This window comes from Bombina bombina, chromosome 3 (assembly GCF_027579735.1).
Source record: "Bombina bombina isolate aBomBom1 chromosome 3, aBomBom1.pri, whole genome shotgun sequence".
Classification (NCBI taxonomy): domain Eukaryota; kingdom Metazoa; phylum Chordata; class Amphibia; order Anura; family Bombinatoridae; genus Bombina; species Bombina bombina.
The window spans coordinates 1,257,680,684-1,257,694,329 of NC_069501.1; the positions used below are offsets into that span (position 1 = coordinate 1,257,680,684).

The window sequence follows — 13,646 nt, forward strand, 5'->3', positions numbered from 1 at the left end:
TTTCTAACTTAATTCCGATTGGCTGATAGAATCCTATCAGCCAATCGGAATTCGGCGGACGCCATCTTGGATGACGTCATTTAAAGGTACCTCATTCGTCGTTCAGTCGTCGGCCGGGATGGATGCTCCGCGGTGGCGGAGCGAAGAAAGAAGATTGAAGATGCCGCTTCATGGAAGATGTTGCCGGAAGGAAGAAGACTTTGCTGCCGCTTGGAGGAAGACGTCGCCGGAGGAAGAATTCTTCTTTGCCGCTTGGAGGAAGACATTGCCGGAGGAAGAATTCTTCTTTGCCGCTTGGAGCAAGACATCGCCCGGATCGGATTAGGAGTTCGGCCCGGTGTGGTGAAGACAAGGTAGGGAGATCTTCAGGGGGGTAGTGTTAGGCTTTTTTAAGGGGGGTTTGGGTGGGTTTAGAATAGGGGTATGTGGGTGGTGGTTTGTAATGGGGGGGGGTATTGTATATGTTTTTAAATGCAAAAGAGCTGAATTCTTTGGTGCATGCCCCCACAAAAGGCCCTTTTAAGGGCTGGTAAGGTAAAGAGCTTTGAACTTTTTTTAATTTAGAATAGGGCAGGGAATTTTTTTTATTTTGGGGGGCTTTATTATTTTATTAGGGGGCTTAGAATAGGTGTAATTAGCTTAAAAATCTTGTAATCTTTTTTTTATTTTTTGTAATTTAGTGTTTGTTTTTTTTTGTAATTTAGTTTAGTTTATTTAATTGTATTTTTAGATAGATATTTGTAGTTTATTTAATTTATTGATAGTGTAGGTGTATTTGTAACTTAGGTTAGGATTTATTTTACAGGTAATTGGGTAATTATTTTAACTAGGTAGATATTAAATAGGTAATAACTATTTAATAGCTATTAGACCTAGTTAAAATAATTAACAATTTACCTGTAAAATAAATATAAACCCTAACATAGCTATAATGTAATTATTAATTATATTGTAGCTATCTTAGGGTTTATTTTATAGGTAAGTATTTAGATTTAAATAGGAATATTTTAATGAATAATATTAATATTAGATTTATTTTAATAAGAGTTTAGTTAGGATGTTAGAGTTAGATAGGGTTATTATACTTAATATATATATAATTATAATAACGATATTAACTATATGAACCCTAGTATAATTAGGGTTAATATAGTTAATATATATAATATAACTATATTAACCCTAATATAATTAGGGTTAATATAGTTAATATAGCTGGCGGCGGTGTAGGGGGATTAGATTAGGGGTTAATACATTTATTATAGGTGGCCGCGGTGTAGGGGGATGTAGATTGTAGGCAAAAGAGCAGTTTACTTTGTGACAAAGCCCTCCAAAAAGCCATTTTAAGGGCTGGCAAAAGAGCTGTTACTTTGGGGCAATGCCACGCAAAAAGCCCTTTTCAGGGCTATTTGTAGGGTTAGACGTAGGTTTAGTGGTAGGGATAGTTTAGTATTTTAGGGGTTAAATAATTTAATATAGATGGCGGCGGGGTAGGGGGATTAGATTAGGGGTTAATAATTTTAAAATAGCTGCGGGGTAGGGGCTCACTTTAGGGGGTAGGTAAGGTAGATGGCGGCGGTGTTAGGGGCTCACTTTAGGGGGTAGGTAAGGTAGATGGCGGCGGTGTTAGGGGCTCCATTTAAGGGGTAGGTAAGGTAGATGGCGGCGGTGTTAGGGGCTCACTTTAGGGGGTAGGTAAGGTAGATGGTGGCGGTGTTAGGGGCTCACTTTAGGGGGTTATAGATTTAATATAGCTGGCGGCGGTTTAGGGGTTAATAACTTTATTAGGTAGCGGCGGCCTTTGGGAGCGGCAGTTTAGGGGTTAATACATATTTTATTGTTAGGCTAGTGAGGGGGGATAGCGGATAGAGGGTTAGACGTGTCGGGCTATGTTAGGGAGGCGTGTTAGACTTGTCGGGCTATGTTAGGGAGGCGTGTTAGACAGTGCGGGTGTTTTAGACTTTAGTCAGGTTTTATAGGCGCCGGCAGTTTCTAAGGTGCCGTAAGTCACTGGCGACGCCAGAAATTTGTACTTGCGCAGATTTCTGGACATCGCTGGTTTGTCAGACTTACGGCACGTTAGCATCTGACGGCGACTTATATAGGATAGCTCGAGTTGCGAGCTGAAACTGCGGGCGACGCCGGTTCCCTCGCTTGCGCCGCAAACTGCGATCTATATCGGATCGCGCCCCATATGTGCAGGCTGTCACAAGGGTGTGTGCACTAATAAAGTGCTATATGTGCAGGCTGTCACAAGGGTGTGTGCACTAATAAAGTGCAATATGCGCAGGCTGTCACTAGGGTGTGTGCACTAATAAAGTGCAATATGTGCAGGCTGTCACAAGGGTGTGTGCACTAATAAAGTGCAATATGTGCAGGCTGTCACAAGGGTGTGTGCACTAATAAAGTGCAATATGCACAGACTGTCACAAGGGTGTGTGCACTAATAAAGTGCAAAATGCGTAGGTTGTCACAGGGGTGTGTGCACTAATAAGGTGCTATATGTGCAGGCTGTCACAAGGGTGTGTGCACTAATAAAGTGCAATATGTGCAGGCTGTCACAAGGGCGTGTGCACTAATAAAGTGCAATATGCGTAGGTTGTCACAGGGGTGTGTGCACTAATAAAGTGCAATATGCACAGGCTGTCACAAGGGTGTGTGCACTAATAAAGTGCAATATGCACAGGCTGTCACAAGGGTGTGTGCACTAATAAAGTGCAATATGCGTAGGTTGTCACAGGGGTGTGTGCACTAATAAAGTGCAATATGCGTAGGTTGTCACAAGGGTGTGTGCACTAATAAGGTGCTATATGTGCAGGCTGTCACAAGGGTGTGTGCACTAATAAAGTGCAATATGTGCAGGCTGTCACAAGGGCGTGTGCACTAATAAAGTGCAATATGCGTAGGTTGTCACAGGGGTGTGTGCACTAATAAAGTGCTATATGTGCAGGCTGTCACAAGGGTGTGTGCACTAATAAAGTGCAATATGTGCAGGCTGTCACAAGGGCGTGTGCACTAATAAAGTGCAATATGCGTAGGTTGTCACAGGGGTGTGTGCACTAATAAAGTGCAATATGCGTAGGTTGTCACAGGGGTGTGTGCACTAATAAAGTGCAATATGCGTAGGTTGTCACAGGGGTGTGTGCACTAATAAAGTGCAATATGCGTAGGTTGTCACAGGGGTGTGTGCACTAATAAAGTGCAATATGCGTAGGTTGTCACAGGGGTGTGTGCACTAATAAAGTGCAATATGTGCAGGCTGTCACAAGGGCGTGTGCACTAATAAAGTGCTATATGTGCAGGCTGTCACAAGGGTGTGTGCACTAATAAAGTGTAATATGCGCAGGCTGTCACAAGGGTGTGTGCACTAATAAAGTGCAATATGTGCAGGCTGTCACAAGGGTGTGTGCACTAATAAAGTGCAATATGTGCAGGCTGTCACAAGGGCGTGTGCACTAATAAAGTGCAATATGTGCAGGCTTTGCAGTCTCCAGCTGACTGATTAGGGCAAGGTCTTCCTCAGATTTCAGTAGACTGGATATTGGATGTTGTAGCCTTTAAAAATATAAAGGACACAGAACTTCTCCTAGTGCAGCTTAAACTTTTAACAGAATGATTCCAAGAAAATATACAAAATTGTACTCACATTGCAGTTTACACAATGAAATTGTGCAAACAAGGCAGGCGGGATGTTAGACACCAGCTGTCTGAATCTGGTCTCCCTGGATTGTTCTTTCAAATGGTTTAAATAAGTGGTGTAAAGTGCCCAAATTATACCCAAATTATTTAAAGGAAAGCACACAAATTGAAACCTAAGTTTCATACACATCCATTTCATTTTCAGCACAACCATTTATATTTGCGCTCTATGCAAACCTCCTACTATAGGAATTTGCATTAGATCAAAGTTATTACTGTTTGTCTGTGGCATACGCACATATGCTGTGAAGGCTCGTGCACTGGTATTCAAACACCATGCCATCTAAGAGAGTCAGCAGTGACGACACAAATTAAGTCTTCAGCAGCAATACACACACTGCCAGCTCTGTGAGAAAGTGCGGTGTTTGAATACTAGTGCACGTGCCCTCATAGGATACGTGCATATGCTGCAGAAAAATACTAATAAGTTTTATTAGAAACATTCTTGCTAAAGGAACTATTTTGCAAAAATGCTTCTATTTCACATTGAAATGCACCTATGTACTTTTAAATGTTGACCTTTCTATCCCTTTAAATACATAGTATAGTGTAAATGAGAGATGATAAAACATTTACCCCTTTAAAAACTGCTGCTGCTGGTACAAACTCCTTTAAAGGGACAGTCTACTCCAGAAGTTTTATTGTTTAAATAGATAGATAATCCCTTTATTTGCCATTCCCCAGTTTTTCATAACCAACACAGTTATATTAATACACTTTTTTCCTCTGTGATTATCTTGTATCTAAGCTTCTGCAGACTGCCCCCTTATTTCAGTGCTTTGACAGACTTGCATTTTAGCCAATCGGTGCCCTCTTATAAGTAACTCCATGTGCGTGAGCACAATGTTATCTATATGGCACACATGAACTAACACACTCTAGCTGTGAAAAACTGTCAAATGCATTCAGATAAGAGGCATCTTCAAGGGCTTAGAAACTAGCATATGAGCCTACCTAGGTTTAGCTTTCACAAAGAATACCAAGAGAACAAAGCAAGCTTGATGATAAAAGTAAATTGGAAAGTTGTATAAAATTAGATGCCCTATCTGAATCATGAAAGTTTAATTTTGACTAGACTGTCCCTTTAAGTTTAAGTTGAATATGGGAAAATAATACTAGGATGATGGAGGGGTAAGAATAAATAATGGCTTATGCATATCACTTTATATTGATATAAGGTACAAACCTTTTTTTTGTCTGTTCTCCAGGTTGGAAAAACCCTGAAGATTCCAGTAATAAAATTTCTTCTTCATTCTGCTTCTTATCTTTGGTTCCTTGTTTTCCTTTTGGTGGAATCATTGATAATGGAGAGGAGACACGACATATATGAAGGCCGGAGCCAAGCTATCTGGCAGAACTCCTTGCACATGATCTGGGTGGCAGGTTAGTCAAAATATGGGTGAAGCTGACGAATTACCAGTGCAGTGTATGGTCTGTTGTGATTGGTTTCCTGTATATTATGTTCTCTAAATCTGTACACTTGTATCAATGTGATAGCATAGTGATTAAAGTGATAACATAGTAATCAATGTGATAGCATAGTGATCAAAGTGATAGCATAGTGATCAAAGTGATAACATAGTGATCAAAGTGATAGCATAGTAATCAAAGTGATAACATAGTGATCCAAGTGATAATATAGTGATCAAAGTGAAAGCATAGTGATCAAAGTGATAACATAGTGATCAAAGTGATAATATAGTGATCAAAGTGATAGCATAGTGATCAAAGTGATAGCATAGTGATCAAAGTGATAACATAGTGATCAAAGTGATAGCATAGTGATCAAAGTGATAACATAGTAATCAAAGTGATAACATAGTGATCAAAGTGATAACATAGTAATAAAAGTGATAATATAGTGATCAAAGTGATAATATAGTGATCAAAGTGATAACATAGTAATCAAAGTGATAATATAGTGATCAAAGTGATAACATAGTAATCAAAGTGATAGCATAGTAATCAAAGTGATAATATAGTGATCAAAGTGATGACATAGTAATCAAAGTGATAGCATAGTGATCAAAGTGATAGCATAGTAATCAAAGTGATAATATAGTGATCAAAGTGATAATATAGTGATCAAAGTGATAGCATAGTAATCAAAGTGATAATATAGTGATCAAAGTGATAATATAGTAATCAAAGTGATAGCATAGTGATCAAAGTGATAGCATAGTAATCAAAGTGATAATATAGTGATCAAAGTGAAAGCATAGTGATCAAAGTGATAACATAGTGATCAAAGTGATAATATAGTGATCAAAGTGATGAAATAGTTATCAAAGTGATAACATAGTGATCAAAGTGATAACATAGTAATCAAAGTGATGAAATAGTTATCAAAGTGATAATATAGTGATCAAAGGGATAATATAGTGATCAAAGTGATAACATAGTAATCAAAGTGATAGCATAGTAATCAAAGTGATAACATAGTGATCAAAGTGATAATATAGTGATCAAAGTGATAGCATAGTGATCAAAGTGATAGCATAGTGATCAAAGTGATAACATAGTAATCAAAGTGATAATATAGTGATCAAAGTGATAACATAGTAATCAAAGTGATAATATAGTGATCAAAGTGATAATATAGTGATCAAAGTGATAACATAGTAATCAAAGTGATAATATAGTGATCAAAGTGATAACATAGTAATCAAAGTGATAACATAGTGATCAAAGTGATAATATAGTGATCAAAGTGATAATATAGTGATCAAAGTGATAGCATAGTGATCCAAGTGATAATAAAGTGATCAAAGTGAAAGCATAGTGATCAAAGTGATAACATAGTGATCAAAGTGATAATATAGTGATCAAAGTGATGACATAGTTATCAAAGTGATAGCATAGTGATCAAAGTGATAGCATAGTAATCAAAGTGATAACATAGTGATCAAAGTGATAATATAGTGATCAAAGTGATAGCATAGTGATCCAAGTGATAATAAAGTGATCAAAGTGAAAGCATAGTGATCAAAGTGATAACATAGTGATCAAAGTGATAATATAGTGATCAAAGTGATGACATAGTTATCAAAGTGATAGCATAGTGATCAAAGTGATAGCATAGTAATCAAAGTGATAACATACAGGGAGTGCAGAATTATTAGGCAAGTTGTATTTTTGAGGATTAATTTTATTATTGAACAACAACCATGTTCTCAATGAACCCAAAAAACTCATTAATATCAAAGCTGAATATTTTTGGAAGTAGTTTTTAGTTTGTTTTTAGTTATAGCTATTTTAGGGGGATATCTGTGTGTGCAGGTGACTATTACTGTGCATAATTATTAGGCAACTTAACAAAAAACAAATATATACCCATTTCAATTATTTATTTTTACCAGTGAAACCAATATAACATCTCAACATTCACAAATATACATTTCTGACATTCAAAAACAAAACAAAAACAAATCAGTGACCAATATAGCCACATTTCTTTGCAAGGACACTCAAAAGCCTGCCATCCATGGATTCTGTCAGTGTTTTGATCTGTTTACCATCAACATTGCGTGCAGCAGCAACCACAGCCTCCCAGACACTGTTCAGAGAGGTGTACTGTTTTCCCTCCTTGTAAATCTCACATTTGATGATGGACCACAGGTTCTCAATGGGGTTCAGATCAGGTGAACAAGGAGGCCATGTCATTAGATTTTCTTCTTTTATACCCTTTCTTGCCAGCCACGCTGTGGAGTACTTGGACGCGTGTGATGGAGCATTGTCCTGCATGAAAATCATGTTTTTCTTGAAGGATGCAGACTTCTTCCTGTACCACTGCTTGAAGAAGGTGTCTTCCAGAAACTGGCAGTAGGACTGGGAGTTGAGCTTGACTCCATCCTCAACCCGAAAAGGCCCCACAAGCTCATCTTTGATGATACCAGCCCAAACCAGTACTCCACCTCCACCTTGCTGGCGTCTGAGTCGGACTGGAGCTCTCTGCCCTTTACCAATCCAGCCATGGGCCCATCCATCTGGCCCATCAAGACTCACTCTCATTTCATCAGTCCATAAAACCTTAGAAAAATCAGTCTTGAGATATTTCTTGGCCCAGTCTTGATGTTTCAGCTTGTGTGTCTTGTTCAGTGGTGGTCGTCTTTCAGCCTTTCTTACCTTGGCCATGTCTCTGAGTATTGCACACCTTGTGCTTTTGGGCACTCCAGTGATGTTGCAGCTCTGAAATATGGCCAAACTGGTGGCAAGTGGCATCTTGGCAGCTGTACGCTTGACTTTTCTCAGTTCATGGGCAGTTATTTTGCGCCTTGATTTTTCCACACGCTTCTTGCGACCCTGTTGACTATTTTGAATGAAATGCTTGATTGTTCGATGATCACGCTTCAGAAGCTTTGCAATTTTAAGAGTGCTGCATCCCTCTGCAAGATATCTCACTATTTTTGACTTTTCTGAGCCTGTCAAGTCCTTCTTTTGACCCATTTTGCCAAAGGAAAGGAAGTTGCCTAATAATTATGCACACCTGATATAGGGTGTTGATGTCATTAGACCACACCCCTTCTCATTACAGAGATGCACATCACCTAATATGCTTAATTGGTAGTAGGCTTTCGAGCCTATACAGCTTGGAGTAAGACAACATGCATAAAGAGGATGATGTGGTCAAAATACTCATTTGCCTAATAATTCTGCACTCCCTGTAGTGATCCAAGTGATAATATAGTGATCAAAGTGAAAGCATAGTGATCAAAGTGATAACATAGTGATCAAAGTGATAATATAGTGATCAAAGTGATAATATAGTGATCAAAGTAATAGCATAGTAATCAAAGTGATAGCATAGTAATCAAAGTGAAAGCATAGTAATCAAAGTGATAACATAGTGATCAAAGTGATAATATAGTGATCAAAGTGATAGCATAGTAATCAAAGTGATAACATAGTGATCCAAGTGATAATATAGTGATCAAAGTGAAAGCATAGTGATCAAAGTGATAACATAGTGATCAAAGTGATAATATAGTGATCAAAGTGATAGCATAGTGATCAAAGTGATAGCATAGTGATCAAAGTGATAACATAGTGATCCAAGTGATAATATAGTGATCAAAGTGAAAGCATAGTGATCAAAGTGATAACATAGTGATCAAAGTGATAATATAGTGTTTGAAGTGATAATATAGTAATCAAAGTGTAAACATTGTGACAGTAGCATATTTAGATTTTGTGTTGCCCTAGGCACTCAGAATCCTGCTGCCCCCCCCCCCCCCCTGGATTCGGCCATATATTTTTTTTTGGTCAGGGTGGTCAGGGACTAATGTATTTACTTTAATTTTTTTTTATTTATTTTTTTACTTTTTATTGCCTAGTTGTGTGTGCAGGCAATAAAATAGCATAGGAGGGCAGTATTAGATTAAGCCACACACTAGTGTAAATCATTAATATAATTTATCTAGCATTGAAGCACAAAGAGAAGAGCATATCTGTGCCATGCCTGCTTCCCAGTGCCCACACACACTAACATGAGAATTAAACTCTGGAATTTTGTACACTAAATATATAAAATCCCCTGCATCTGTCCAATACTCCAGTTTTTAATACCCTACTGATTTTACCACTCCTGAAATGTCACCTCTGACCTCTGTTAACAATGTATTACTTATATAAACATTCTAAATAGAACAGGCACCCACAGTTAACCCTGAGGTACATCAGTAGTCATTTTCTCTGCCGTGGGGCTTGCGAAGTTGCAGACTGGTACGGCTACGGTACACTAAGTGCACACTGAAGAGGTAGGAGGGGAGGGAGGGTGGGCGGGGGTCTGAGGGTGGGCAGAGTGCAGATGTGATTGGCCATAAGAAGCGGTAGGCATGTGGCTTGGGGCTGTGCACTGACAGACTTGAACAGAGTCAGAGAGCAGAATTTTCATAGTTTGCGCACCTAAACCTTTTCTTTAGTGATTTATTTTAGAGTGCTCTGTTTATCTTTCATTTGATGCTCTGTAGAGCAAGGGAGCAGCTCTAGGCATGAGCTTTATAATTAATGCAGTGCAGATTACATATTTTGTATGTGTGTGTGTGTGTCTGAGTTTTTGTGTGTGTGTGTGTCTGAGTTTGTGTGTGTGTGTGAGTGTGTTTTTGTGTGTGTCTAAGTGTTTGTGTGTGTGCCTGAGTGTTTCTGTGTGTGTGTGCCTGAGTGTTTTTGTGTGTGTGTCTGTGTTTTTGTGTGTGTGTGTCTGAGCTTTTTTGTGTGTGTGTCTGAGTGTTTTTCTGTATGTGTTTTTGTGTGTGTGTCTGAGTGTGTTTCCGAGTGTTTGTGTGTGCATCTGAGTGTGTTTTTAAGTGTGTCTGAGTGTTTGTATGTGTGTGTGCCTGTGTTTGTGTGTGTCTGCTTTCTTGGGGGGGGTGACACCATAACGTACCGCACCGGGTGACACCAACCCTAGTGACGCCACTGACTGATTTGTCGCCAATTGCAATCATATTAAAAAAAAAAAAGTTAACTTTTTTATTATAATTATTTACACACAACTACTGCAGTTATATGAGAAATGGTTGTAAAAACTTATCTGGGGTCCCCTTTGTTCACAAGTAGCAGACATACATGGCTTTGCCTTTCCATTTAGTAAATAGAAGGCCGCTAATTGCAGCTGCGTATCACACTATCAGTGAAGGGGTTAATTAGTTAGCTGGCAAGAGTAATAGTATTCTAATGTAAGGAGCACCCTTATCACCTGATGCCTACCTAATCCCTCCCACACAGCTTGATAACCGAGACTGCGTGGACTGCCTGAAGATCAGACGTAGATCTATGTTATGCAGTACGATAGGTTGTGTACCGCATAACTTAGATCTACATCCGATAGGCCAGTGATTTTTAACCTTTTTTTTGCCGTGGCACACTTTTTTACATTAAAAAATCCTGTGGCACACCACCATCCCAAAATTTTAAAAAAATCACACATTGTAGCCTAGTACAGCATATATATATACACATACACACAAACACACACATACTGTATGTATTGTGCTGTTATGCCATGCCTCCTACAAACTACCCCTGCACTGGGAGTAAAAAACAAGCAAAGTTTAAAAAATATGTCACACTGTTGTCAGTCTGCCGTGGCACACCTGAGGATCTCTCACGGCACACTGGTTGAAAAACACTGCGATAGGCCAAAGGGGTTATTACTAACACAACATTGAGACCGGTCACTCTCTAAAAATGAAGACATTCTTAAAGGGACACTGAACCCAAATTTTTTCTTTCGTGTTTCAGATAGAGCATTCAATTTTAAGCAACTTTCTAATTTACTCCTATTATCAAATTTTCTTCATTCTCTTGGTATCTTTATTTGAAATGCAAGAATGTAAGTTTAGATGCCGGCCTATTTTTGGTGAATAACCTGTGTTGTCCTTGCTGATTGGACAGCACCAATAAACAAGTGCTGTCCATGGTTCTGAACCAACAATTTGCTGGCTCCTTAGCTTAGATTCCTTCTTTTTCAAATAAAGATAGCAAGAGAATGAAGAAAAATTGATAATAGGAGTACATTAGAAAGTTGCTTAAAATTGCATGCTCTGTCTGAATCACGAAAGAAAAAAAATTGGGTTCAGTGTCCCTTTAAGAGTAATCTTAAAACTGATCCTAAAAAGCTATTATACCACCTTAACTTGAGCAAAAGGTTATGTGCAAATGATATAACTTTCTCAATTGTCCTTAGGAGTTAAAAAGTCTAAAAGCTGTAATACCACCTTGAAAGGAACACTAAACCTATATATTTTTTTCATGATTCAGATAGAACATGCCATTTTAAACAACTTTCTAATTTACTCCTATGATTAATTTCTCTTCGTTCTCTTGAACGAATTCGTTGAGGACTTAGGCCCGGCTGGGTGAAGACGGCTCAAGGTAGGGTGATCTTCAGGGGGTTAGTGTTAGGTTTTTTTAAGGGGGGTTTGGGTGGGTTTTAGAGTAGGGTTGGGTGTGTGGGTGGTGGGTTTTAATGTTGGGGGGTGTATTTCTTTTTTTACAGGTAAAAGAGCTGCTTACTTTGGGGCAATGCCCTGCAAAAAGCCCTTTTAAGGGCTATTTGTAATTTAGTATAGGGAAGGGAATTTTATTATTTTGGGGGGATTTTTTATTTTATTAGGGGGCTTAGATTAGGTGTAATTAGTTTAAAATTCTTGTAATTTTTTTATTTTCTGTAATTTAGTGTTTTTTTTGTTAATTTTAGTTAATTTTATTTAATTGTAGGTAATTGTATTTAATTAATTTAATTATTTTAATTGTAGTATAGTGTTAGGTGTAATTGTAACTTAGGTTAGGATTTATTTTACAGGTAAATTTGTATTTATTTTAGCTAGGTAGTTATTAAATAGTTAATAACTATTTAATAACTATTCTACCTAGTTAAAATAAATACAAAGTTGCCTGTAAAATAAATATAAACCCTAAGCTAGCTACAATGTAACTATTAGTTAAATTGTAGCTATCTTAGGGTTTATTTTATAGGTAAGTATTTAGTTTTAAATAGGAATAATTTAGTTAATTATAGGAATATTTATTTAGATTAATTTAAATAATATTTAAGTTAGGGGGTGTTAAGGTTAGTGTTAGACTTAGGTTTAGGGGTTAATAGATATAATGTAGGTGGTGGCGTTGTAGGGGGGGCAGATTAGGGGTTAATAAATGTAATGTAGGTGGCGGCGGGGTCCGGGAGCGGCGGTTTAAGTGTTAATACGTTTATTTAGTTGCGCGGGGCTCCGGGAGCGGCGGTTTAGGGGGGTAAACATTTTATTTAGTTGCGGCGGGGTCCGGGATCGGCAGGATAGGGGTTAATAACTTTATGTAGGTGGCAGCGGTATAGGGGGCGGCAGATTATGGGTTAATAGGTATAATGTAGGTAGCGGCAGGGTCCGGGAGCGGTGGTTTAAGGGTTAATATATTTATTATAGTTGCGGCGGGGTCCGGGAGTGGCATTTTAGGGGTTAATAAGTTTATTTAGTTGTGGGGGGCTCCGGGAGCGGCGGTTTAGGGGGTAAAACAGTATAGTATAGTGTGGGTGCTTAGTGACAGGCTATCAAGAAAGCTGTGAATAAGCCGATGAGCAGCGAGATCGATGACTGTCAGTTAACAACAGTCAGCTGCTCATCGCATTGTACTTGGTGCGCGGCTTTTTGACAGCTTTCTTGATAAATTTGGCAAACGTATTCCGGTCCGTGGTGGCGATGTTAGGCGAGCGTATTGGTGCCGGCGAATGCTAGAAAGTAGACAGCTTGATAAATAGAGGCCATTATATACAATTTTTCTCGCCATTAAATAGACTTTCTAAAGATACCATTAGTTTAATCATATCTTATAATTTACTATAAAAAATTTATAAAATATGATGAATTAATGGAAAAAAACTTTTTCTAAATTTGACCCCCCAAATTTGTTTCACATCTAGAACCACCAAAAAACACCCATGCTAAATAGTTTCTAAATTTTGTCCTGAGTTTAGAAATACCCAATGTTTACATGTTCTTTGCTTATTTTGCAAGTTATAGGGCAATAAATACAAGTAGCACTTTGCTATTTCCAAACCATTTGTTTTCTCAAAATTAGCGGAAGTTCTGTCAGGAATCCCTGAATATCCCTTGACATGTGTATATATATATATTTTTCTTTCTAATGACACGGTAAGTCCACGGATCATCTAATTACTATTGGGAATATCACTCCTGGCCAGCAGGAGGAGGCAAAGAGCACCACAGCAAAGCTGTTAAATATCACCTCCCTTCCCTCCAACCCCAGTCATTCTCTTTGTGTCTGAAAGAAGATTCTTCATTCAAGATTTTATTATTTTGAAGCAAAGCAAGTTTGTCCTGCTTCCTCCAGGGGTTTAGCCGTAACCCATGTCAGTCTCTTCAGTAGAGCAGTGGTAGCTTTAAAGCAATTGTTGCTGCCCTATCCGGAAAGCCTTACTAGGCTTATTCAGT

The 13,646-nt window shown here is 38.4% G+C and overlaps 1 protein-coding gene across 1 annotated transcript in view; it reads left to right on the forward strand.

The window, feature by feature from the left end:
* The window catches only part of LOC128652708 (short transient receptor potential channel 2-like), a 137,100-nt gene that overhangs the window by 43,589 nt on the left and 79,865 nt on the right, over nucleotides 1-13,646 (forward strand). Inside the window, 1 exon segment of the mRNA XM_053705639.1 lies at nucleotides 4,908-5,082. Within this exon segment, the coding sequence (XP_053561614.1) occupies nucleotides 4,908-5,082 (175 nt within the window).